Source organism: Cydia amplana, chromosome 18 (genome assembly GCF_948474715.1).
Source record: "Cydia amplana chromosome 18, ilCydAmpl1.1, whole genome shotgun sequence".
Classification (NCBI taxonomy): domain Eukaryota; kingdom Metazoa; phylum Arthropoda; class Insecta; order Lepidoptera; family Tortricidae; genus Cydia; species Cydia amplana.
In genome coordinates this window covers 12,081,132-12,106,625 of record NC_086086.1, presented here as the reverse complement: position 1 = coordinate 12,106,625, position 25,494 = coordinate 12,081,132, and the positions used below count along the sequence as shown (strand labels likewise).

At 37.0% G+C, this 25,494-nt stretch overlaps 1 protein-coding gene across 1 annotated transcript; it reads right to left on the bottom strand.

Annotated features, from left to right (window-relative positions):
- Positions 1 to 1,031: 1,031 nt before the first annotated feature.
- Positions 1,032 to 8,080, bottom strand: LOC134656326 (G-patch domain and KOW motifs-containing protein). The gene is made up of 6 exons (XM_063511839.1): positions 7,866 to 8,080; positions 6,852 to 7,137; positions 5,987 to 6,078; positions 4,765 to 4,942; positions 3,699 to 3,831; positions 1,032 to 1,480 (listed from the first exon to the last, which is right to left on the bottom strand). The coding sequence occupies exons 1-6, from the start codon at positions 7,982 to 7,984 to the stop codon at positions 1,059 to 1,061; spliced, it is 1,230 nt and encodes a 409-aa protein (XP_063367909.1). The 5' UTR covers positions 7,985 to 8,080; the 3' UTR covers positions 1,032 to 1,058.
- Between the last annotated feature and the right edge of the window lie 17,414 nt (positions 8,081 to 25,494).

Genomic DNA, 25,494 nt, shown 5'->3' with positions numbered 1-25,494 from the left:
CATCGTATAGGCGTATGGTATTGGTAGTGGGCTGCCGCTCGGCGCGCACGATAGTCGTGTCACATGGCGCTCGCGCAAAATTGAAAATACACAATGGCTTCGAAACTTACTTCCGCGAGAATCAGACATGCTATCTTCGGATAAAAAATGTATGTTTACGTAATCAACGTTTGTAATTCCTACATATTTATCTTAAAAACAATAAATCTGTGGGTATAGGTATAAAAACTTGTCAAGTGATAACCCCGTGCCGACACTCACAGCTCGGTCATAAAACTGCGGCGCGCAAAGGAAATTCACGGTTCGTGCGCGGTTATAAGTTTCAATTTTGCTTGCAGGCGGCGATATAGGTGTAATTTTATACCTAAACCTGACTTTTGTGAAGGAGTGAATTTTCTGTACGGTAGTACTATTAGTTATTCTGTGCCATTATAGCCCAGTAATGTTATAATAAGTGTTAACTGCATTTAAAATAGAATGAAGAAATATTTATAATACTTCATTCAGCAGTCAAGTTAAATGTTTTGTCGAATTTAAAGTAAATAGAATATGTTATTTTGTTATTATTATGCTGCTAAATAAAGCAAAGAATTGAAAGCACCTTTTTGTGGGAGTTGTGGGGCTATAGATATTTTAAGAGAAAAAGAAGATTTTAATTTGTGAGACTGATTATTGCAATAAGACTTAGTGGTTACGTAATAAAAATGTTGATTTTTGAAACCTCAAACTGTCGTTTTATTAACCCATTAGAAAAATATCCTTAACTGCGCACATAACGCTAAAAACATAATAAAATACGTGACTGGACGAATTTTTCATCCGCAATACCAATCCGGCCGGATCGGCCGAATTGAGGCCAAAATCCGGCCGGATTCAAAACCAAACCGGATTGCAATCCCTAGTGGGCCCCTTTAGACTGCTTTAATAACTTGAAGTCTTGCGACTCTAAAACGCCCGAACCATAGAGGGAAATACCACAAGCCAAGCTACCTAGTTACGGTATACTAGAGGGGTTATAAAAATACTGAATATTATGTAAAATCATGATTTATTCAATCTTACTTCCTATGTTTCCTATAATTTGGCGACCTATCCCTATCTCGCTTCTTCTTCTTCCCCTTTCTCTTCTTATCAATGTCTCTCTTCTCCGTCTTCCGTCTCTCTCTATGATCATCGGAACTAGAATCAGAACTGTAACGTTTTTCCTTCTTTTTCGTTCTTTCTTCTGAGCTTACAGAAGAATTACTGCTATACCTTTTCTTATGTTTTTTTCTATGCCTATCGTTACTTCGGCTTCGATGTTCCTGTTTGTGTCTTCCATTCGAGCCTTCTTTTTCTTTTCGACTTGTGTCTTTTCTAGACCTATCACTGTCTCTCTCTTTTTCTCTGTGACTGGACGATGCCTCTCGGTCTTCTTTTTTCGAATCGCGGTTCGACTTTTGATTTTCGTTTTTCTTGTATTCTTCATAGGAATCCGCATCTGTAATAGGTAGAAAGGGGTTTTAACACACTCAGTGCCAGTGCGAGCCACGCGCTACGAGCGACGGGGAAAACCGTATGTAGCGAAAAGCGCCTACGAACAGTGAACTCCCCTAGCGAGGAAACCGGACTAATCCCAATAAGGGTCTAGTTTACCCTCTCAGTCGCTTTCGTAAAAACTAGTGCCCACGCCAATTCCTGGGATTAGTTGTCAAACGGACCCCAGGCTCCCATGAGCCGGCAAAATGCCGGGAACACGCGAGGAAGATATTGATTTTTATCATTAACATTTAAATTGGCACTGCGGTAGGAACGGACTAATAAACCCTAGGCTATGTGCATAACAGTCACCGCCTGACCAAATAGTTATTTGTCAAGTTTAATAATTACTAAAGCAGAGACGCTTTGACCCGCCTGTTGCTATCTCTATTACACGCGCATAATTATATTGCTGTCCCGCCCATGCCGGTTGTCAATGTCACTGTGCGAGCATGACAGCAATATAGTAATGCGAGTGCAATAGAGATAGCAACAGCGGTTCAATGGACGAAAATCTATATGGAAAGCGTCTCTTCTTTATTCAAATGTTTAATATAATTATGAAAATGTACCTTACAGGCCCTTGTCTGGCCGGTTTATATATAAACAAAACTGTATTTCGTCTGTTAAGTCGTCTGTCACTGGATCTGTGGACAGAAACCAGAATCGACTACAATTGAAAATGAAAAAAAATGAAAATGAAAAAATATTTATTAACTTAAAGTATACAATTCCTTAAGGATTAACTTTGGTACCCGCACTAGGCACGCCTGTATCGCGGGGACCAATACCAGTAGTAGGTAGTTGTAACAAAAGTGTTATAACCGGTTGACAATTTTACTTAAATGTTAGTTGTAAAATTCTAAAACTAGATTTATAAACTAACACAGATTTATAAATTATCTATATCATTACATTTATTACTTGACATTATGTTTAGTTGGGCGTATGATCGGTTTTTCTTATAGGTGACTGGCGTTACATACAATATTGTAAAGATTGGGAAGTGGGAACCACTGATATACGACCAATATGTTAGGAAATTACTAATGTTTAGGACGTAGGTTAGCAAAAACGACCCATCATCAACTCCAAAACATTATTGCACAATACATAAAAGTACAAATTGCGGACTTAATGCCGGAAGGCATTTTTTACCAGTCAACTAAAGGCTAAACCGAAATATTGAGTTGGTGCAGAATGCAGATTCATACAAGTTAAAAGTAAAATGAAAAAGAGAATTTGGTATTGAAATTAAAGAGTTTTTGTCAAAAACATAAAAATGCTGACAGATGTTTGCGTTTTGGATCATTTTTTCTAAATTACGTCCTTCATAAACAATATTAAAGAAGTTAAGTACTTACTTATAACTTTAGCCTGCTTGTCATACTCCGACTTTGACACAGGCTGCATCATGAACTCGCTGAGACTGACTGTCTCCTTCTTTATGGTGATGTCTACTAGTATGTCACAGACTAAAGCCACATTGCAAGCCAGCATAAATAGGAAAATTTATTATTTAAGACCTAAATCGGGCCCAAGATAGAGCAGCTTGGAGAGCACTGGTGAAGAGTGTCCACAGTCGTCACGTCACTCAGCCATGAGGATACGACAAAGAGACTAGTAGGTACTTACTTATAACTTTAGCCTGCTTGTCATACTCCGACTTGGACACAGGCTGCATCATGAACTCGCTGAGACTGACTGTCTCCTTCTTTATGGTGATGTCTACTAGTATGTCAGAGACTAAAGCCATATTGCAGGCTAGCATACACCGAGATCAAGATAGAGCGGCTTGGACAGCACTGGTGAAGAATGGCTGCAGTCTTCACGTCCTCAGCCACGAGGATACAACAAAGATACTAGTACCAGGCGTGGCTCACTCCGCGATTTCGTCGCTTTGCTACAGGTAGCTAAAAGTACATCCGTTCGGCCCCAATTTTGGGGAAAGCCATAAGCCGCGCGTGGCGCTGTCGCCACCTAGCGGCCATATCTGTGCTGATCGTAACAGACGCGTTTTGTTACTTCTGTACTTAGTACTATTATTTATTCTGTGCTAGTACTTACTTATAACTTTAGCCTGCTTGTCATACTCCGACTTGGAAACAGGCTGCATCATGAACTCGCTGAGACTGACCATCTCCTTCTTTATGGTGATATCTACCATCACAAGTACTTACTTATAACTTTAGCCTGCTTGTCATACTCCGACTTGGACACGGGCTGCATCATGAACTCGCTGAGACTGACCGTCTCCTTCTTAATGGTAATGTCTACCATCACACGGCCGTTGTCTTCATCCAGGCTAACAACCTGAAACATATAGCAATAGTATTAACCTTTTGAACGCCACAGACGGCAATTGACGTCAACGCAAAATCGTTACAACGACGCCAAAGACGGCATTTGCCGTCGATCGTTTTTTGACGAAAATCTACTGAAAAACACCCCACTTTTAGGTTGGCATTATTTATTCACAAAACTTAATTTTACCCCCGTGGCGTCAGTGGCACGGCAAATGGATGCGCCGTTTGGCGTTCAAAAGGTTAAAACAAATACGAAAAAGTTGTCGAAAGTCACCTTTAACTTTAAGTGGCAAGAGCTTGTAAAACCACCACACCATACATTAGATTGTTGTGAGTGGTAATATCCTCCTCAGGCCTAAGGTCCTACCTATGGTACTTCTTCAGTTCGATAAAACTTAAATCATATTCAACTGGAACAGAGTCACTTTTGCTTTGCTTCATTCAATTTTCAAACAACGCAAAACTAACTCTATTTCCTACACTATAGGTTCAACAGTAGATAGTTTTGGATTTTTCATTTGTATGGCTGGGCCTAAGGATATGAAGGTACCAGCCTGAGAAATCCGCCAACATGGTGAACTTATGATTATATATTTTATGGAGGCCCAATAGGCTAGCAATGATCAAAAAAGACTAAAAATAATAGTCTTTTTAGAGAGACTGGAGAGTAAGCTAAATGAGTGCAAGTATTAGGATTTTATTAATACCACTACCACGTCGACGGTGGCAAACAAGCATACGGCCCGCCTGATGGTAAGCAGTCACCTAGTAGCCTATGGACTCACTGATGTGTTAGTGTTAAGTATTAGGTTCCATAGACTATGCTGTTTTTCTACATAACAGGTCGTAAGTTTGTTTACCATTGTTGCAGTAAAAAAATACAACTTTTACACACTCTAGAGACTATAATTAAATTTAAGTAGTATAAATAATTTCATACCTTTCCATAAAACCCGCTGTATTTCCCCGTAGTAATCTTAACAAAGGAGTTTTTCACAATAGACAGTTCTTCATCTTTCTTGTCTTTGGACACATTCTTTTTCTGGTTCTCTTTGATAACTTTATCAGCTCCCAAACCCAGGCCCTTTGGTCTCAGTTCTGGCAGCTTGTGTTTTAATCTGGAATATTACATTAAAAACAATTAAAAAATAAATTTCATCTCAAGTTAGAGACAATTTTATTAATATGGCCCATTATACACAATTTCATGAAATGTTTATAATGACATTTTACTTTTTTTTTAAATTTTGACACAGGATCAAGTAAACAGCCTGCCTGATGATAAACAACAATCGTCAAAACAACAGTCTAAGCAAATTAAGGCCAGTTGCACCAACCACACTTGACACACTGATCAACGTCACTCAGCACTTCTATGAACCTTCCCATACAATACAATTTTGCGAATGTTTTAACTTTGCCAGACCGTTTAGTGCAACCAACCCTTAAGGGGCCTACTGATTACCAGTCCGCCGAACGGTATCGGCCTGTCAGTTGTTCGGAACTGTCAACTTTTTGTTCTAACTGACAGACCGATACCGACCGGCGGACTGTTAATCAGTGGGCCCCTTTAGAATGTTGTTAATTCACAGCAGGAAGCGCTATAAAAAATATAACAAAGTGCTATTCTAATGGTTGTAAGTACTATAATCTGTGTCAGTGTTATTAGTTAAGTTTAAATGAAGCGTTTTTGAATAAAGCATCGTCTATTCTATTCTATAATTATAAGATCAGTCTTTGTAATTTAGCTACTGATATTTTGATAGCTATTTGAGTGCCAGTAGAATCTCAGGATATTTAAATAGATCAAGAATTTAACACTGTCAAACCAAAATCCCATCAAAGCAACTTTAAAAAAATCGAAAGGTTGAAAGCAGCACTTTAGTGCAATGCTTTTTACGGTTCCGTACCCAAAGGGTAAAAACGGGACCCTATTACTAAGACTCCGCTGTCCGTCCGTCTGTCACCAGGCTGTATCTCATGAACCGTGACAGCTAGACAGTTGAAATTTTCACAGATGATGTATTTCTGTTGCCGCTATGACCTCCTATATAGCCCTATGAACCCTCGGTGGGCGAGTTCGACTCGCACTTGTCCGGTTTTTTAAATAATCTCTTAGTTCATAAACTAAAAATAGAAATTAAGTTAAAAAAAATACTTACTGTTGATCTTTGCTTGCAGTCCAACCCATGCCTCTTAGCATTGCCATGCCAAATTCTTGAATAGGTACAGCATCATAATCTTCCAATGTTGACTGAAAAATAAAAATATTGTAGTTATTAAATTTAATTTTAAATACAAGACATCCAAGGAACTCTGTAATATTCTTTTAAACTGTAAATTACAATTTTACTTCTAATAATTAATTACAATCTAAAGGCCAAAACGCTTCTTGTCTTTTATCAATTGAGTTCATATTTTGAGATTTGACACATTACTTTTTAGATAAGTTTTTGCCAAAAATTTCATTCTTGGTTTGGTTTGCTTTTAGCGGTGACTGTACTTTTTTTCCACAGGGACAAACACTCATCGAGACATTTCTAAAAACCCCAAAAACAATTCGGTTTCGTTATTTTATCACAGAGTTCCTATGGCATGGCCACCTTTTGTCTCCATCATCAGATCAGCTTGATGGTATCATAGTATTGCATTGTCACCCGACTTACATATGTATGCAAGTTTTCAGCTTCAGTCAAATTTAACTTGCAAGATTTTACCCGTACATACATAGGTACATTGCAATATAATAAAAAACTTGTAAGTGTGTCAGTATAGAAATATAAAAACGTATGCACGTAAAACACAAAAACAAAGACACTAAAAGTAACAAAAAGATAAGCAGATTACTACCTAATAAACTACCCTACTTTTACGAGTATTATCACTCCCATTCCGACCCCCACCCAGCCCTAAAGTGCCAAAGATGCTAGCGGCATTACCGCGCTGGATGGCAAGTGATATCTGTCTGTTATAGAAATTAATATAAATATGCTTATTTTTTTATTGTTGAACAAAATATATAGTTACCTCTTTTTGCCCATCTAAGACAGGTTGCGACGGCACAGCAACCGTCAAAACTGGCCCTTCCGCTTTCTTCTCCTGCTTCGCTTCATTGAGCAACTCTCGCACAGCCATCTGATCTATTGTTTCATCCGGCTGACCATCCTCCTTAGCCCCATTATCTCCCGGTACTGGCACCTCTTCCGCACCTTTTTCTACTTCTTCCGCTATCTGCTTCAGTCTTTCTGCTGTGATCAGAGTATTTGGTTTCATTGTGATCACAAGGGGTGCCTTTTCTTCCACCACTTCACCGCTGGAATTGTCAAATACTAATGAGTATCAATTGTAATATGATTAAGCTGTTTTTATATCATAGATACAAAATGATTGGAAAATATGTGGAATATTAGAGGTCATGGGTGCGTTTAAACATAATAATTATTTGGTACCTAGAGTCAACCAAAGCTAGCTTCGCAGCGATTTTGATAGAACAGACAGTATGAGTATCAGTGGCGGCGCGTCCATAAAAGCCGATTCCCACCGCCTTGCCTGTTTTTGGACGTTTGAGCAGAGTTGTAAAGGAAATATGTAAGCCAATTTAGCCCCGGCTTGCCTATGGATATGTTTGACGCGCCGCCACTGATGAGTATTATTTTAATACGTCACAATTTCATAATAGTTTGATGTTTAAAAGGACACTTGCACAATGCACAGTCTGTGCTATGCTAGCTTGGCCTGACTCTTTATGTTTGCGTTTTATAAGAGGCTTGTAACCTGTTTATTTACTATTGTTAGTGAACTAGTTTGAATTCATAATCATGTATTGTAAGCTTATATACTGTTGTCTTCACAACAGTACCTTCATACAAAATATCAAGAGTCTGTGATATGAGTGTAAATGTCTTATAACAAAAAATGTTGAGCTTTAGAATTTGTGATAGAAACAATGAGGTAAAATACTCGTTTACTAGAAAAAAACATAATTTATAACCAAATTATTACTATGAATTATGCGTTTAAGTGTATTAGCAAGTTTCTTACCCAACAACTTTGATCGATTTCTCCTCTAAACATTCTATATACTCCTTTTTTTCGGCGACCACAGGTTTCTCAAGTTTTTTGGTTTTTGTGAAACCAAAAGATATTTTTTTACCCTCCATTGTGTTTTAGATAATTAAACATTAAAACCAAGACGTTCAAAGCACACTATATACAATTCATTGTTATTTTATACAAGTTTTGTTTCAGTTAAGGTTAGCATCAGTCTATCTTGCTATGATCTTGCTTGACAATAGTGACATTGACAATTGACATTCAGGCACTTTTGGCAGTTCATCAGTGTGACCCGATGCAGCCAATGTTGCCAAATACCGTATGTTCTGATACACGCACACGCACAACATTAAAACGAAATTATGAGGATGCCGTTTTGTCGCCCAATACATCTCATCTCTTTCTCTAAAATAACAAAAATGTTGGGTTTAAAGCAAAGAGTACCTAGTATAATAATTATAATATAGAATCTGTGCGGAAAGAGAAGAGTCGTGGAATGTATTGGGCCCATGAATCTAGTATAACTGGATTGGGCATGAGTGGTGAAGATAACTGACAGAACGGGATAGTCTTATGTATCTTTCAGTAGGAGTAGCAGCGAAAGCGCTATTATTGTTTGTCCTTGTCATAGTCTCACATCTTGTTTTATTCCCCACCGTAAATTGACCACCGTGATTGGTCGAATTCATTTGTTGCCCACCATAACGAACGCAATGATTGGTCGAATTTATATGTTTTGTCCCTCACGGAGGCACGCGTATACCACTTCTATAGGATGCGGTAGCATAGGTAGTGGTATTCTATGATTGGGCCCCATACATTCCACGACTCTTCTTTTTCCGAACAGACTCTAGGACAAGTTAAAAGGCAAGTTGCACAATCTGATTAAATTGACAATTCAATTGTGTGGTGCGGATAGAAAAAATAAATTCAAGGAACATTAACTCGCCGAGCCGATCCGAAAAAAGTTAAAAGAAAAAAGTTCTCGGTTCGTATAGCTACGGATATCGACTCTGCCACATTTCACTTTAAATTCCTCTATTCCAGGCGTAGATATTCTTCTAGATATAGCGATGTGATAAGCAATGCTCGGAATTAAAACTCTGGAGGTATGCTAGGGCAAGATTGCACTGTTTTTTGATGAAGTTGATCCAATGTTACCGTTAAAAACTTCCAAAAGAAAATGAATGCCCTATGTTACCGAGAAGAAATTTCCGTATACAACCGGGAAGTTACTTCGTACTTACATTGAAAATATCTACGATTTCAAAGCTTGATATTTGAAAAAAAAAAAACATAATTATCGTTATGGTGATCAACGAAATGTTTTGTCGCATGACCGTAGGTTCACAGTCATGTCGGTTAGCTATTCATCGATCGGAGGAGCAGGTACATATAAATTCAGCCAGACTTTCTTAATGACAATGGTAATCTTCCATTGATTTGACATGCAACTTATTACGATTTGGTCTTATTTTACATTTTAATACGTACTTAAAGATCGCTCGTCGTCCTCACATCACCAAGACGATCGTCAATGTCGTATCAAAACCAGTTCAAAACTAGAACAAATTGTTAAATTTGAATTGACCACCAGGTAATTTATAATAATACCTACTTTAAGTGGTAATTTCCAGTAGCACATCACATGGATCCCTCGCTATATCATGTCAGCAGCTAAATATGAGCACGTATGAAGTAGAAAACCCATTTAGTTTTTTAGGTTTTGACCCGATCCAATCTTGCCCTAACATACCTCAAGTCTGTCTCTGGCCGCACGCCGACGCCGCGAACTAAAGGAAATGAAATATTTTCCCGACAATATATCGACATGTATTGGTCCAAGCCATCTTATTGTCTGCAGTCTGGGATTTATTTGCCATTGAACGGACTATAATTTTTTTTATTGCCTGCGTACCTTTTCTATAAGTAATGATTTTTCCGACTATTTATTTTTGTCACAATACCGATTCGATTTTTGGGCATTTGTTCGGTCTTTGTGGCTTGTTCTATTGTGATTGCGTCGCTTTTGAATTGATTCATTGTGTCATTCGTTTTGTACGGCTGGCTTGTTTTTATAGTAGCGCACCTACGTATGAAATTAATGTCTAACATGTCTTTCTCAGTTTTGACACAAAAGTAATAGTATTATGTGTTTTGATATCTAAGACGAACTACTTACAGCATAATGGCATAAAGAAATTGCATATGAGGATCCTGCATGACCATCAGAATAATCTAATTGAAGGGATGGATTTACAAAAACAACATAACTGACTACACTGATTAACACCTGAAACGATTAACAATGTTCTTAAAAAAGTGTCAACCGCTCTAAGCAGTTATGTTGTTTTTGTAAACATACCTTCAATTGTTTGACGCGGTAAACGCAGTATATAGTGGTAAGCGCATTGTTATTTCTCTACATTCCACATAAAATAATCGCGCGCTTTAGTCATATTTTTGAATTATTTTCGAGTTGTCTTTTAGATCTTCTGGAGATCTCCCCACATACACACCTGTGCCTAATTCCCAGTATACGTTAGCAAACACATCTGACAGATACATCTGTAGTTACGTATGTCCTGAGCTTATAAGCGCTTCTCTTTTATTCACATTTACATCTATTACAGTGTAATAATTACACAGAAAAACTGTTAACAAATAGTTTCCGGCGCGTTTGAACTTATAAACGATTAGAGCAATACCAATTTGTTTTCCTCAGACAACCTTACATATTCCCATTGCTAACCGTGTTTGCGGTTTAAATAAACCATAATATTTTTCAATTAGCATGGGCACGGTGATAGATGTCATCTCCATACAATATATCTTATCTTATCTTATAACTTTAAACGAGCAATTATTGTATATTTATTTATTTATATGTATATATATTTCGGGGATCTCGGGAACGGATCTAACGATTTCGATGAAATTTGCAGAGATAAAATCTAGCTAGGTTTTATCTTAAACGCGCATTTTTGAGTTTTTATATGTTTTCCGAGCAAAGCTCGGTCTCCCAGCCTTGAAGCTTGGTAAGTTTTTGTAATACCTATCGCGTAACAGAAAGGGTCTCTTTATTGCCAACCCGCGATAAATACGGACGACATGCAGCTCGCGAGGCCCGATGTGTGGAAATATATCTCCTTTCAAAATGTTAGCCGATCTACCTACGTACCATTTTCTAATATTTAACTTATAAAAAGATATGTCTCTATACCTATACAACATTTAGAAAGTTAGACTGTAGGTACTTACTTTAGACCGCGAACTGTAGAATGTAGGTGTATACGGGTGGCAGTTACTTTTGGTGCGTTATTTCATTGGCTAATGACCTTAGTTTGCTTTTGTTTGGCAAATAAATACGCGGTCACTGCCCCGACCAATCTTACATAGTTAAAAATAAAAACCTGCAACAAACGAAGACAAACGATCCATTAGTAAATTGACTTGAGAAACATCAAAATGAAATGTGAAAATTTTATTATAAGTTTATTTAAAAGATTTTTGTACCGTAAAATGGGGTGAGTATTAGGGATTGCGATGACAGTTGGGTTATGAATGGGGAGAGAAGGGATGATACGGGTGAGATAGTTTTTAAAGACTACTGCTACCTAAATAATGTATTCTTATTACAAATGGAGCTATAGTAATCTTCATAATAAAAAAAAATCGATCCAACAATTATCCAAAATCACCTTTGTATGAAATCCCACCTCACCCCAACTACGGGGTGAGGTGGGATGTTTTACTTTTTTGTTTATATGTTTAAAGTTATGAAATGGAACTACCTAAAATCATAAAAAAAACTAAAATCAAACGGCCGGAACATTTATTGATAAAATTAAGTTCAATAAAATGTTATCGAGGTTAAGAATGTCAGTTTTGTCCCTACTCACCCCGTTTTACGGTACCTACTCTTTCAGTAAAATACAAAACAGTTTCTGAATAGACTAAATCAGAAAATAGCTTATTCATTATCTAACTAAATTTAGAAATTAATTAACTAGCAATTTCTAAGTATTGATATAATACTTGAACGTAAATTTTCATTATGGACGCACTTAGGTACTTCTTTGCTTTAGCCATAGAAACCCACACCCACGCCGCTATTAGGATTAGTTTGGTTTCCTTACAGTTTCCTTAACTGAACATCAACTGGTAAATATCAAATGATTTCGGAGAAACTTATTGATAAGTAGGTACGTACGGAATAGAGTTTGGAAATCAATAATGCGTCTCCTGTGAAAGTTAACCGAAACTCTAATTTTCCCTGTAATTTGGGAAGCAGTGCATCTAATTTTTGCTTACTGGTTCACGTGAGATTATCAGCGTGTATGTCAATAATTTTTAACGATCTAATAGGGTTCACAATTGCCTATTAATTTATGTTTTGTGTATCGATTGCGTTGTGTGACTAATGACTAATCCTCTTGGTAAATCCGTTTGATAATTAGTTGACTAGGCTGCTAATATTTAACTATCGCTATTGAAAATTGTGTTCAACTGTTCAAATACCTACTTTACTAATTTAATTATAATAGACCTTGGGGTTCTTAAGATTGTTAGCTGAGTATTAAGGTGGCATGCGGATTTCGACTGAAGTAGCGTTGCCAGTGCAGCGTTGCGGCGGTTTAGGCCGAGTATGTCACTTTCTTAGGACGTCACTTTCGAGTTAGGTCACGTTCTGAGAACGTCACTTTCTGAGGACGCCACATTCTGAATTTGTCACTTTCCGAGAACGCCACATTCTGAGTTTGTCACTTTCTGAGATCGTCACATTCTGAGTACGACACTTTCTGAGAACGCCACTTTCTGAGGACGTCATATTCGGAGTACGTCACTTTCTGAGTACGTCACTTTTTTAGCATGTACGTGCAACGTGCGCCTGCACGAACAATGGATACCAACTATCATATTACCAAGAGACCAAACAACTTTTTATTGATCTCAGCATATTGACAGTGCCTTATCTCTATGTTTTCGAGGTCGGTAAGTATGTAAGAAGAAACCTGCATGAGTTCCCGATTGCAAACCCTCATTCCGCAAGGAGGAAACCAAGTCTGGCTGTCCCCGCGCATAGGCTTCAGAAAACCGGCAATTCTCTTGGTGTAATGGGTGGTAAAATATATAATAAAATACCTGAGCCAATCAGAACAGTTACGACAGATTGTGCCTTTGTTTGTAAGCTCAAAATTTATTGTACTAAAATGGCCTACTACACGGTAAATGAGTTCCTGGAGAATTTAATGTGATCAAGTTCCCATGGTATATTAGATTAGATAAGATGTGTAATTGTATTGTCATTTGAATTAAACCCAATATGTTATTGTTATTAAGTTGAATTATGGAATTGTTGACATTATTTAATTTACAGCTTTGTACTTTTTTTTAAATTATTGACATATGAATCTAAATCTATTAATTATCATTTGGAACGAATTATTGTTAAATATGTAACTGACAGTGTATGATTAATACAAATAAAAATCTGTCTATCCATCTATCTATTAGCATATTAGCAGCTTTTATGTATGACATACAGGGTGTGTACTCAGAAAGTGACGTAATCCGAATGTGACGTCCTCAGAACGTGACCTAACTTGAAAGTGACGTCCTAAGAAAGTGACATACTCCGCCTAAACCGTTGCGGCAGCGGGTTGAAGTTACTGTCTCTCTGATGAGCGATGAAATGAGTGACTGATTCAACGTTCGAATTGCGACAGCAATGCGGCAACGACAGCAACTCATTTATCAAGGAAAATGAAAATGAAATCGCTACTTGTAATGCTGCTGTAGTTGCAATCCGAATATAACCTTTATAATAAGTTTCTGTTTGACCTTCTTCGCCTCTAAATTAAGTAGCTTGATCTTGTAGGTATTAGTCCTTCAGCTAATTTATGTGTTCTCATCAAAAACCTGCCGTATTCGAACTTCAAGATATTTTACAAGAGACGACACATAGGTACTAGATCCATTCTAGATACGTTATAGTTTAGATATCAACTAGTTCTCTTTTGCAGCGCAATTCGGGCAATCAATGTCACTTTTACGTTAGATTGAGTTAGATATCTATTAGATGTGAATTGGATCTCTAAGTCATATCCTGTGGAAATCGTTCAAGAGTATCTCCAGAATCGCGCAAATGTCAAATTTGACAGGCTAAGATCTTAAACATATCGTTATCGTATCTTGGTGATGTCTAAAAAATGTCTAATAGATGTCTATTTCAAAATCCGAATCGGGCCCAACGTCTTCAAACATAAGAGTTTCGTAACCTACAAAGGTAAATATATCTATAGAGATAAATAAATATAACCCTTTTTCCAAACATAAATAGTAATTCTAAGTTATCTTGTATAATGTATACCTAGTGTCTGGATACAAGAATGAAACGAAATAAGATTATTTAGTTTACTTTGTAAATATCTTATTTGGTGTTGGCAATGTAATCTTTCGACTTCTAAACCCATTGGGGACTTCGAGGCACGTACTTGATGTAATCATTAGGCCTTAAAAGTTTACCTTAGAGGCTAATTCTGATTTTAGAATACGGTTTTGATTTTATTATGATTATGATATGACCTTGATTATTACTCGCAGTGCATTTCACGCGCACCAATGACAATACTTTTCTATGACAGATGACCGGTGATCACGATCACGTGACAAGCATCAGCTTTCCATAGAAAACGAAGCGGCGGAAGCTCCGGCCCGGACACGGCCCGGTCTAACGTGAGTCATCCTTAAAACACAAAGTGGTGATGTGCCGCTGTTGATTTTTAGTAAGTTTCCACTAACTTATCCTAAAAAAGAAGATTTTATCTAGGTCGTATCAAAATAAGTGACAAAATGTTAAACTAGAATCCGCCTATGGGTCTCCAATTCCAATACACGCAACTTTTCATGTAGTTAATCTAAAGTTATGTAGCTTAAATGCTGTTTAATGGAAGTTACCAACCAGATAATCTAAGTGGGATTTGCTAGACAACCTCGAATTTTCATTATAGGATTCCTTTTTTGATGGGTGTATTCATGGCGATATTTCAGGTAAATGGCGATATTTCAGGTAAGAACGTGTGTATGTAATTTTTTAATAAATTAATGAAACGGATTATCAATATCAATCAATCAATATCTATAATATTGCTTACTTTTACATAGGAGCATAACTTGTGAACAACATCACATTTTTGAAGTCAAAATTTGCTGGACTTTGTGCTCCATATAGAGGACAACGGGAATCGCTCTACACAAAGCTTGGTGCGTTAAATGTTTCGCGATAGGCACCGTTACCATACTTAGTAGGTGGTAATTTGGAGAATAGAACTGCCATTTTAGTAAGGTAAACGTACTAGTGCCCGACATGCTAATGCCCAATAGATGACACCCTGCTGATGTCACCTCACCTCTATTAATTGATAATGACTTAAGTTTCATAATTATACGTACTGGGACCGCATCGAGCACAAGTACGTTTACCTTATATGGGATATATTTAAAGCAGTATAAATATTTATGATTAGGTAACATTCTCCGATCTTCTCACTTTTGTTTTGTATATGATAACAACTGTTTTATTTTATTATGTAAGTAATTCTAACTCTATTTTATTTTCATGTATGTGGTAATAAACAATTATTATTCTTATTCTTATGAGTATTATATGTATATAAGTAGGTACCTAGTATTTTACATGTTCTTTATATATTATTATTTTTCCGCCAATACACCTAGGATTCACCAGACTTATTCAATTAGGAAACTCTGGTAGTTGCTCCGTCAGCAATATCTCCATACTGTACTATGGCAGGCGTATAGACTACTTCCAGGAGATACCGTATTTGGAAGCATGTAGCAACTTGGAGACACTTGCATATGCGCTCTTATACCTACCACAAGTAGGTAGGCAGGGGTTGAATTATAAACATAGTTTATTACTGGCTGGTCGGCCATATTAGAATAAAACAACCGAAATTCCAAAATTTACACCGTCTATTGGCCAGTTGTCTAAGGATAGGAATATCTCCAAATTGTGTTCTGGCAGGGGGCCAGGCGATTAACAAGTTGCAGCAAGCTGTTTAATTTCACAAGGCTTGTAGCTAAGGCTTAAAAAATGAAACACATAATACACCGTCTATTGGCCGGTTGTCTGAGCACAGGAATATCTCCAAATTGTGTTCTGGCAGGGGGCCAGGCGATTAACAAGTTGCAGCAAGCTGTTTAATTTCGTGCCTGGACGCGCACCTCCCGGTGTCGCTTAATGAACGTTGTTGTTGCATCATTTGTCAAACTTAATTGTGCTTAATTAATTATGTTTAATTGTTAAGAGGGAGGTCAAAGGTCATAGGAATACTCGCATAATATTTGTCAGCCTTTCACAATGATGTAGATTTATTGAATCACTTTTACTATGGAACCCACCACGAAATTGCGATAAAATTATGCAGTTTTAGAAGTATAGGCTCGTGGCATAGAAATTCTAAGTCGTGTAAATAAATTAAAGTTCTAAACCTAGGGTCCGTTAAAATTTCAAGTATTTATTTTCATATAAATATAAATATTTTTAAATCACTTACGGACCGATACGACCTTCAAACCTCCAAGAAAAGAGCGTACTCTCATCTTAAATGCCGGCAACGCGCTAGCCCCCTATCAATCTACCTATAGTTGGTCAAACCAATTTGTCAGTAAATAAGAACAAAAAAAAACTATACTCATCCTTTTCCTCTAGTAGGTACCTACTAGCGTAACACAAAGGTAGTATGATTCTCTCTGTCTAAGTATGTTTGAAATGAGACAGTCCTTTGGAAAACTTTATATAATAAAAAATAAACTAAAAAAAGTATATTATTGTGTCACAGTACCTAAGTTTGTCCTGCGTTTAAGTGGTTAATTAACTTGGAATGATTCTAGCCTCAAATATGGTACATATTACCTATGTGACGAAATTACTCCTAATAATCACAAAGTTTAAGTACTTTCCGTACTTTATTTAGGATTCTAAGTGAAATTTTAGATTCCGTCGTATTTAGACAAAGTAATTTTGTTGAAAATTGTTTAATTAACCAACGCTTTCAGAAAGTCCATTACGGAAATTTCTGTCTTACACGAATTAATTCAAAAGCTTATTGATGTAACTTGTTGTGCTTAAATTAGGTAAAGTAAGGAAAGTTTAATACGCGGATATATTTGGAATCATTCACGTAATTATCGGACTGGTCTTATGGGCAATAAGAATGGGGCCAGTACAGCGGTGTGACACCGCTACAACGCGATTGTTGGATGAGTTCGCATCACGCGCGCGATTGGTCACAACTAGTTGCGTTAGACTGCACGATTGGCTCGAATTCGTGAGTGACACCACTGAACCAGTACCATTTTTAGTGTCCGTAAGGCCCGTGCTACGTCAATGTTTGGAATCCCTTGGTCTATTCTGCATAAAATTATTATGGCATTGAAAAATTAGTACTATCATACAGACATGAGAAGACGCTTATTATCTTAATAGCAATAAAGAGCTGTTCACATAATTTTGAACGTCTCGTCCGCTTAGCTACATAGTTATGCTGCTAACTGTGAACGAATTACTTAAAAGAGCGGGAACTTTCCCGTTTTGAGATGTTCGGAACATCATATTTTGGTTCGATGTATGTAACTACTAAGAAGTTTGCCGCACAATTTTGGGCTTATCTGAGCAGGTTAATTAAAGATATTTTTTATAGGCATAGTTTCTATATTTATAGTCCTGTTAACATCGTGTCCTAATAGAAATTGACTAAAAAGTATTTATTTATTTATTATTATGCTAATGTCACTGTCGAAGATGTGAAATGAAGATATCGGTACCTATAGAATGTTGAAATATCGCATGAAAGCCTCTGAAATTATAATTATACCTACTCACAGTGGTGACAAATAGATTGAATACACATTTAAAGTATTACCCATTCCCAAATGTATGCGACATATATGATGCTACCAGTAGGGCTATGATGGCCGGCTCTTTATCATTTGTCACCATGGCTGTCACGTTCTAACAAATATGTAAGTGCGAAAGTGACGCATAGCATGACAGATGATAAAAATACGACCATGATAGCTGGTCAGGCTTAAGTGGCCCACTGATTAATCGACCGATCGACGATATAGTTAGAACAAAAAGTTCCGAACAACTGACAGGCCGATATCGTCCGGCGGACTGGTAATAGCCCCCTTTAGGGTAAAAGGCATCACATCCAATCGAACTGCTGATTAAGTAAATAATCAAAGCCATCTGGAGACGGCGCCGCGATGGCGTATCCGAGTTATTTATTAAGAACATAAACAAACACCAGTGGTGTCTCTTCAAAGAGCCTGTCTCTACTCAAGACCCTTCGTCTCCTGATCTGGCAAACGAAAAAAAAATATAATTATGATCACACATCACTACGATACCAAAATTGTATACCTATACCATATTCTGTAAAATAAATTTATGTTTTATCAGTAATGTTGCGTTGTAATACTGGTGCCGACTGCATTACTGTCGCAAATGTCAAATTTAATAAAAAATATCGATAGATAAGGTAACAATATGACCTAATTGACGTCTCTCGTCATTGCAGTCGGCAGCAGTATTGCAGCGTGACATTATTGCCGATGCCGACTGCAATGCTGACGCAAATGTTAAAACCGATGTCTTAAAACTCGGCGTAGGAGTAGGAGTCGCTACTAGCATAAATAGTAAAAACAGACTCTTTTATGCATCAATGTCTTATTGATTCGTAACAAATAATCTGTGAAAACTTGTCAAAAACTGTTTACGGTGTTTATGTATAATTATGTTAATGTACCTATGGTTTACAGTATGTGCTAGTGCTGCACTCTGGCGGCAGAATATTGCAGTAATATTCCATATTGAATGGTTTAGTTCTTACTTTTCTATTCATTAAGTACCATCAAATAGAAAACAGTTTGTTTATTTAATTCCTGAGTCTCATTTTAATATCAATGCAAAGAGACACTGAACTTAAATACTTACAATTTGTCTACAAAAAGAGCTTTTCGTCTTAATTTCCTTTGAACATTCAATTTGCACGACTTAAGTACATCTTTTCAGTGAAATATCTCGCTTCTTAGCTTGGACAAAGCTATGGAAAAATTGTGTTGTTTCAAAATGTCCATTTATTCTGATAAGACAGCAAATACTTAAAAATATAGAAAATGCAGACAATACCTACATGTTTGATGCCTGAACATTAATTAGAGAATATTCACATACAGTATACTGTATTTTTGATATTTTAACCGCAAAATTAAGTAGGTTCGTTATCACAATGATTCTGAAAGATAATTATTTTATAATTTAACTATCACAGCGTATTTTTTCTTTAAGTTATAATTATAGTACTTTACTATTTTATTAATTGCAGAATTATTTTATATGAAAAAATTAAACTCGTATCGTATCGTCGAAAAAATAAAATTAAAGTTTTATAAAAGCTATGTTCATTAGGGGCTAAACTATACATAGACCCTTAACCGTACAGCCGTAATTAATTAATTATACGCTTATACGCTGTAGACCAAAATCGAGCTGGAGAGGAAAGGTTATTATGAAAATCTGATTGGATCAGATCAGATCAGATCTCTAAGTAATTGTAATACGTTAGTTTCAATTGGTAGTTGCAGTTAGTTGTATTTTACAATTGTTGATGTATTTTTTTGCTTGTATGTAAATTCAATGTAGTCGAGTAAAAGTGCCCTTGTGGCCTATTTGCTGAATAAATGTTGAAATTTGAAGTCATAATTATGAAATACCTACCTAATTATCTATTAGAATGTGGAATGTATGGAACTTAAATAAAATTAATATGATGTTTAAATTTAAATAATTTGGTAGCTCCTCCATCTAGCTGCCTACTGAAAACGAATACATAATTCATCACATGTCACACATGATGTAGCTTTGACCGAAAACCCAAATATGAGTAGGTATTATTAATACAACACCTAGATTTTAATAACAAAACGGGCTTTGTTTACTTAACTGGACCGTAATAACCAAGTCCGACATTCAAGAAGTTTGATGAAAAACCAATGTATGGTGATGATTTGAATTTTCATTGAGTGTTTGCATAGCATAGGCGGGGCTCGAAAGGGTCGGTGAGGGATTATGAGTACTTTAAATGAGTTTTCAATAGGTTTTTATCGATCGATTGAACACAAGCGACGATGCAGTCCATATGGCATTAGGAACAGAGAATATTCCCCGATTGTTGTGTAAAAATTCGTGCGTGTATTTAAGGGGTCGGATAATTAATTCTAGTTAACCGAGACCGAAGGTGTCCGTTTCAGTTTGGGCAAAAATGCTTTCGTATGCCTGGATGTCGCATTTCTTAACCGATTCTCGTGAAATTTTGCCATAATGACTCTGCGAAAATTTTTAATTTTTAATTTTTTTAAGCTTATCACGACGTCTACAGCTCACAGAGCACACCTAATCTAGGCACCTTTAAATAAGTAAAACATTTAATAGCATTAAAATAATAATTATTAATTGTCTTAATTATTATACATTTTAAGCATTTAATAGCATTATATTATTATTGTTAAGACCGTTAATGTCTGTACAAAACTTGCCTTACTTTTATTATTACCTAGTGACTAAATTGCTAGAGCCGTTGTACCTAATCCTAATTAAGAAAAGCCATTACTCTCGAAATAAGTGAACTTCAATTCTTTATGAGTAATAAAAAATCTTTAAATCCAAAAATCAAAACAAAAAAAGGTTCTTAAACTTCGAAAGCCCTTGGGTCTGTAGTAAAACAATAATGTTAACAAATTTTCCGGTGCTCTTTCGCACGAGTGGACACCGACGAGCAAAAAATACGCCGAAGCATAGTAATTTGCTTATGCCTGTCCGGGTATACACGAGTAGGTTTAGGATGCCTACTCGTGTATACCCGGATACTAGGATGTATACTAGGATAGGGTAGGCATTAGGGTTTATGAAATGAAATATTTTTATTTCGAACATGTAGTCCATATATAGGGTTAGGTATTACAATGACTTATATCTATAGTTAGTATTATAATTAAGACAAAACAAACAAACAAAACAAAACATTTATAGCTTTCGCGGCGGAACAGCAACAGGTGAGTGTAGCTGCACACACCGCTTGACCAGGGGCGAGTCCCAACGGGACTACTTAGGATGCTGTTCGTGCTGCTTCGGCTGCGATTGAGGAGTGACGCGCATCGCTTTCGCATTATGGCGAAAAAACAGTCTGTTCGAGCCTCAGCAAACATTGCTGAGGCACTACAATACCGCGGCAACCTAAACAGAATCCTAAATGCATCATTGTACTGGACACGCAGAGCGCCATACGCCCGCTGCGTAAAATTAGCCCACAGACCGCACGTGTAGAAAGTTTGACAAAAATGGAAGTATATGCTGAGGATGTAGCAAATAATTACAGCGGTAATTTCACTGCGAAATTTTCACTTTTTGTTGAAATGCCATAAACATCATGGCAATTATCTATATATTAAAATAAGAAAGGGTTCAATTTTGTTATTACCTAAATAATTATTACGCTCACTAAAACATGAATAACGAATAAGTTTTTTGAATAGCAAAGGCACAGATTTTAATTATTAAGAGCAAAAATGACAAAAAAAAAATAATGTAAGTATAATTTTAGGTAACAAACTTACATCAAACGCGAAAATTTTTCGATGACATTCCAAAGACAATAAGATGAACAAGTACGATAAAAATAATAACTGCCCACTGCTGCTCCTCTCATGCGCGAGAGGGCGTGGGCTAAAGTCCCCACGCTAGCCCAATGCGGATTGGGGACTTCACATACACCTTTGAATTTCTTCGCAGATGTATGCAGGTTTCCTCACGATGTTTTCCTTCGCCGAAAAGCTAGTGGTAAATATCAAATGATATTTCGTACATAAGTTCCGAAAAACTCATTGGTACGAACCGGAGTTTGAACCCGCGACCTCCGGATTGCAAGTCGCACGCTCTTACCGCTAGGCCACCAGCGCTTTTTTATTAAGTTTTCTTTGACTGAGATTTTATTTAGTTGAACGCCGAAACTTTGGATTTGAGTTCTGAAACTTTCGAAACACTAATTAAATTTAACTTACAGAGTTCAATCACGTCAACATAATTAAATAAACGAATTACACGCACCGCATTTAAATGGCGAAACAGTGGCAGGCGAGTTTATATCTATCAAAATTTAATTATAAAAGTATGTTTACTATTTATATAATTTTTAATAGGTATCTGAAACACGAATTTAATACTATTTTGTTATGAAATTTATGAAAACATGAGAGTTATCTTAAATTTCCAATTAAAATCATAGTTTTATTATCTGTATGTCACGTGATCGAAAACGCCGACTACAATTTTTTTCTCGTAACTGACGTCACTATAGCAGAGGGCCTACCGCGAACCACGTTCGACGTGTTACCTTCCTGTCACACTTACGTACGAATTTACAAGTGCGACGGAGAGGCAACACGTCTAACGTGGTTCGCGGGAGGCCCTCAGAAACAAGGGTTCAATTTGTAACAACGGCGAAAACTTTGCACTGCACCTTTGACGTTTCTTTATTAGTGCACTGTTGTTATGACGTAACGCCTTTTTGGCGCAAACTTTTATCGTTTAAATTTAAAACAATTTTTATTTGCATATAGCGATGTTATTTTCAGGAAATAAAAATACCAGCTGGCTATCGAAACTATACGAACATTTATAAATATATATTTAAAAAACTGAAAATGTTCCTATTGAGATGAGACACATCTGGAAAGTTCAATCCGTCACTCATTTTACCTAGGTATTTTTTATAGTGACAGCGCTCGTGTAAAAACCGTAGCAGTAAGGCCGCGACAGTAACGCCGCTGCAGTTGCCATCTGAAAGTGACCTTCATGTTTATTGTGGCAGAACATCTCTTAATATTTTAGGTAGGTAAGGTACTTGATTACATAAAATCTATTCGATAGAAAAATCTAATAGAAAGTACCACAAATCGGTCTGAGCATACCTCGTCAACTCTAAACTTAAATCGCTTGGAAAACTTTAGATAAAAGTGGCTTTTACAAATCCGCTGTCTAAGAAAACGAGAGTCATAAAATGTAATGTTGTTTTCCAGCTTTTCAGTTAGTAGTAGGTAGGAAGCCCAGTCAGGGTGAAAAGGCCTTTATCTTACTATCGGCAGCCCATATGCTTGTTTGCAACCGATGTAGTATAAAAAAATCTACGATGATAACTAAAACAGGAGCGTCCTATGGACGCATTTACCCATTTGTGCATAATTATCTTATCAGACTGACATTATCTATAAGTAACATAATATGGGTATAGGTATGACCAAATTGGCATCTACTGTCAAGTCTAACTAAGTAAGCAAAAATATGTATATGAAGCTAAAATATAAAGTAAAGTAAGCAGCCTCAACATTGAAACCATTTGGCCGATTATTACCTATTATGTCGTAGTTATTTTAGTACTACGGTTTGCATGGGATTAAATAACACAGGGTTGCCCGAGCGACCCAGTAAGCGATGCAAAATACCCGCTCTAAGGGATGAATATTAATCGAGCTATCAATGAAGTTAGATATTCGGCACCTCCCCGTGAATAACAATTCCTTTTCATTAAGCTGTTATCGAGGATATAGAACTGTCTATAAACAAAGCCATGGCAAACTTTTTAAAAGCGTCGTGACCCTGGAATTATTAAGATTAATTGGTTTCATTCTGTCTGTGTAGGTAAAAGATTGGAGTTTTCGAATGCCTTGCTTTAAGTGGAGTTTGAAATTTCAAACAGTCGAAGCTCAAGCTCCTTTAAAGTTGTTAGAGGCTGAGTTATCTGTCGAGATCCAAGTCAAGAATTGATGTAATACGATGGTTTGTTTGGTTTTATGAAAGCGTTAGGGCTCATTTAGACGGTGCGAGAACTCGCATGCGAGTTTCATTACATTGCGTCATTTGATCGTTTGGCTGAATTGATGTAACCTCAATGGTCCGCAATGTAACTAAAATCGTATACAAGTTCGCGCGCCGTCTAAATCAGCCCTTACTCATGTATGTTTTGGGTGTTGGCCAATAAGGATGCGGGTCGTAAAGCGCAATGTTCTGAGTAAATAAACAAATAAATAATTTCGCACTCGAGTTGTTATTGGGTAAAACGTATCTAGATTAAAAAGGTTGTTATATTATGTAGCGAACGTATTTATTTTATGTTGTATTGTTATGGCGTGTCTTTTATCTTGTCATCGTGTTTTTAGAGTTCCCCTGTAGGTACCTAAAGTTAACTAGTAGTTCTACTTGCAGAACTTGTCTTATTTATTTAGGTCTATGATGAACTGGTAGTAGAGTAGGTAGTACATTATTAGGAATTATAAAATATAATATAGTTAAGAAGATCAGATTAGATTAGATTTATTTATTTCTTGCAGAAAAAGACACAGTATTTTACACAAAAGGATACAACAAAGGCTATAAAAGTAAAATGTCAATGTACACATATGTAGCTGACGTGGGGGAGAAGACCGCCAGGCTGAAGTGGGACTGAGGGCCTACCGCGAACCACGTTCGACGTGTTGCCTCTCTGTCGCACTTGTGAATTCGTAAGTAAGTGTGACAGGGAGGCAATACGTCGAACGTGGTTCGCGGTAGGCCCTCTGGGCGGGTCACGTCTGCCGCCTGCATCCAGATAGGTGGACACCGCAAAAGAAGCGCGGACGTGGCAGGCCCAGACAGAGATGGCGGGACGACTTCGACACCTTCATCAGCAACTGGCCGGAAAAAGCCAGGAGTTGTAGAGGTCAAGGGTCCTTTGCCCAGCAGTGGGACACTATAACTAGCTAACAATAATAGTAGTTTGTGTTACAAGGGATCAAAATGATATATTTCCGTCAAGGGCGTACATTGAATCCTGAGCGTAATGAGGGATTCAAGTGTTAACGCCCAAGACGAAATAATTTTTATACCGTGATACTGCTTTTCACATCAGCTATGAGGAAAATAAAAAAATCTTAATGTTGACACAATCGGATGCTTAAACAGATTATTTAAGCTAAAAAATAATGTGCAAAAAAATGTAAAAATAGTGTGCTAGAACAGAAAAGTGTTACTTTGATCCCCCCTAGCAGGGAGGAAAAGTGCCACTTTGATCCCTCCTAGCAGGGAAGAAAAAGCTCTTTTCCGAATAGGTGGTGTGAAAAATATATTTAAGGGAGCAAACTAAAGTACTTACCTACTAGAGAGCAGGGATGTTGCGGATGCAGATTTTTTGACATCCGCGGACGCGGATGCGGATATTTAAAGGCTCACATCCGCGGATGCGGATGTGGATGCGGATGTCAAGATTAGGTACTTAGAAAACGTCAAATATTATATTTTTAGTATTTTTTTATTTAAAAAAAACGAAACGTTTAGTATTTGAGCAAGTATATAGGTGCGTTATACTAACTAAACAGTAACTTGGCCGACTTTTCTGGATCTAGACGATTTCGTTATAGGTAATGACGAAATTACCTAGCACTTACGCCGCCGCTAAGACGTTCCTGTACCGACTTGTTCGGCATCCGCATCCGCATA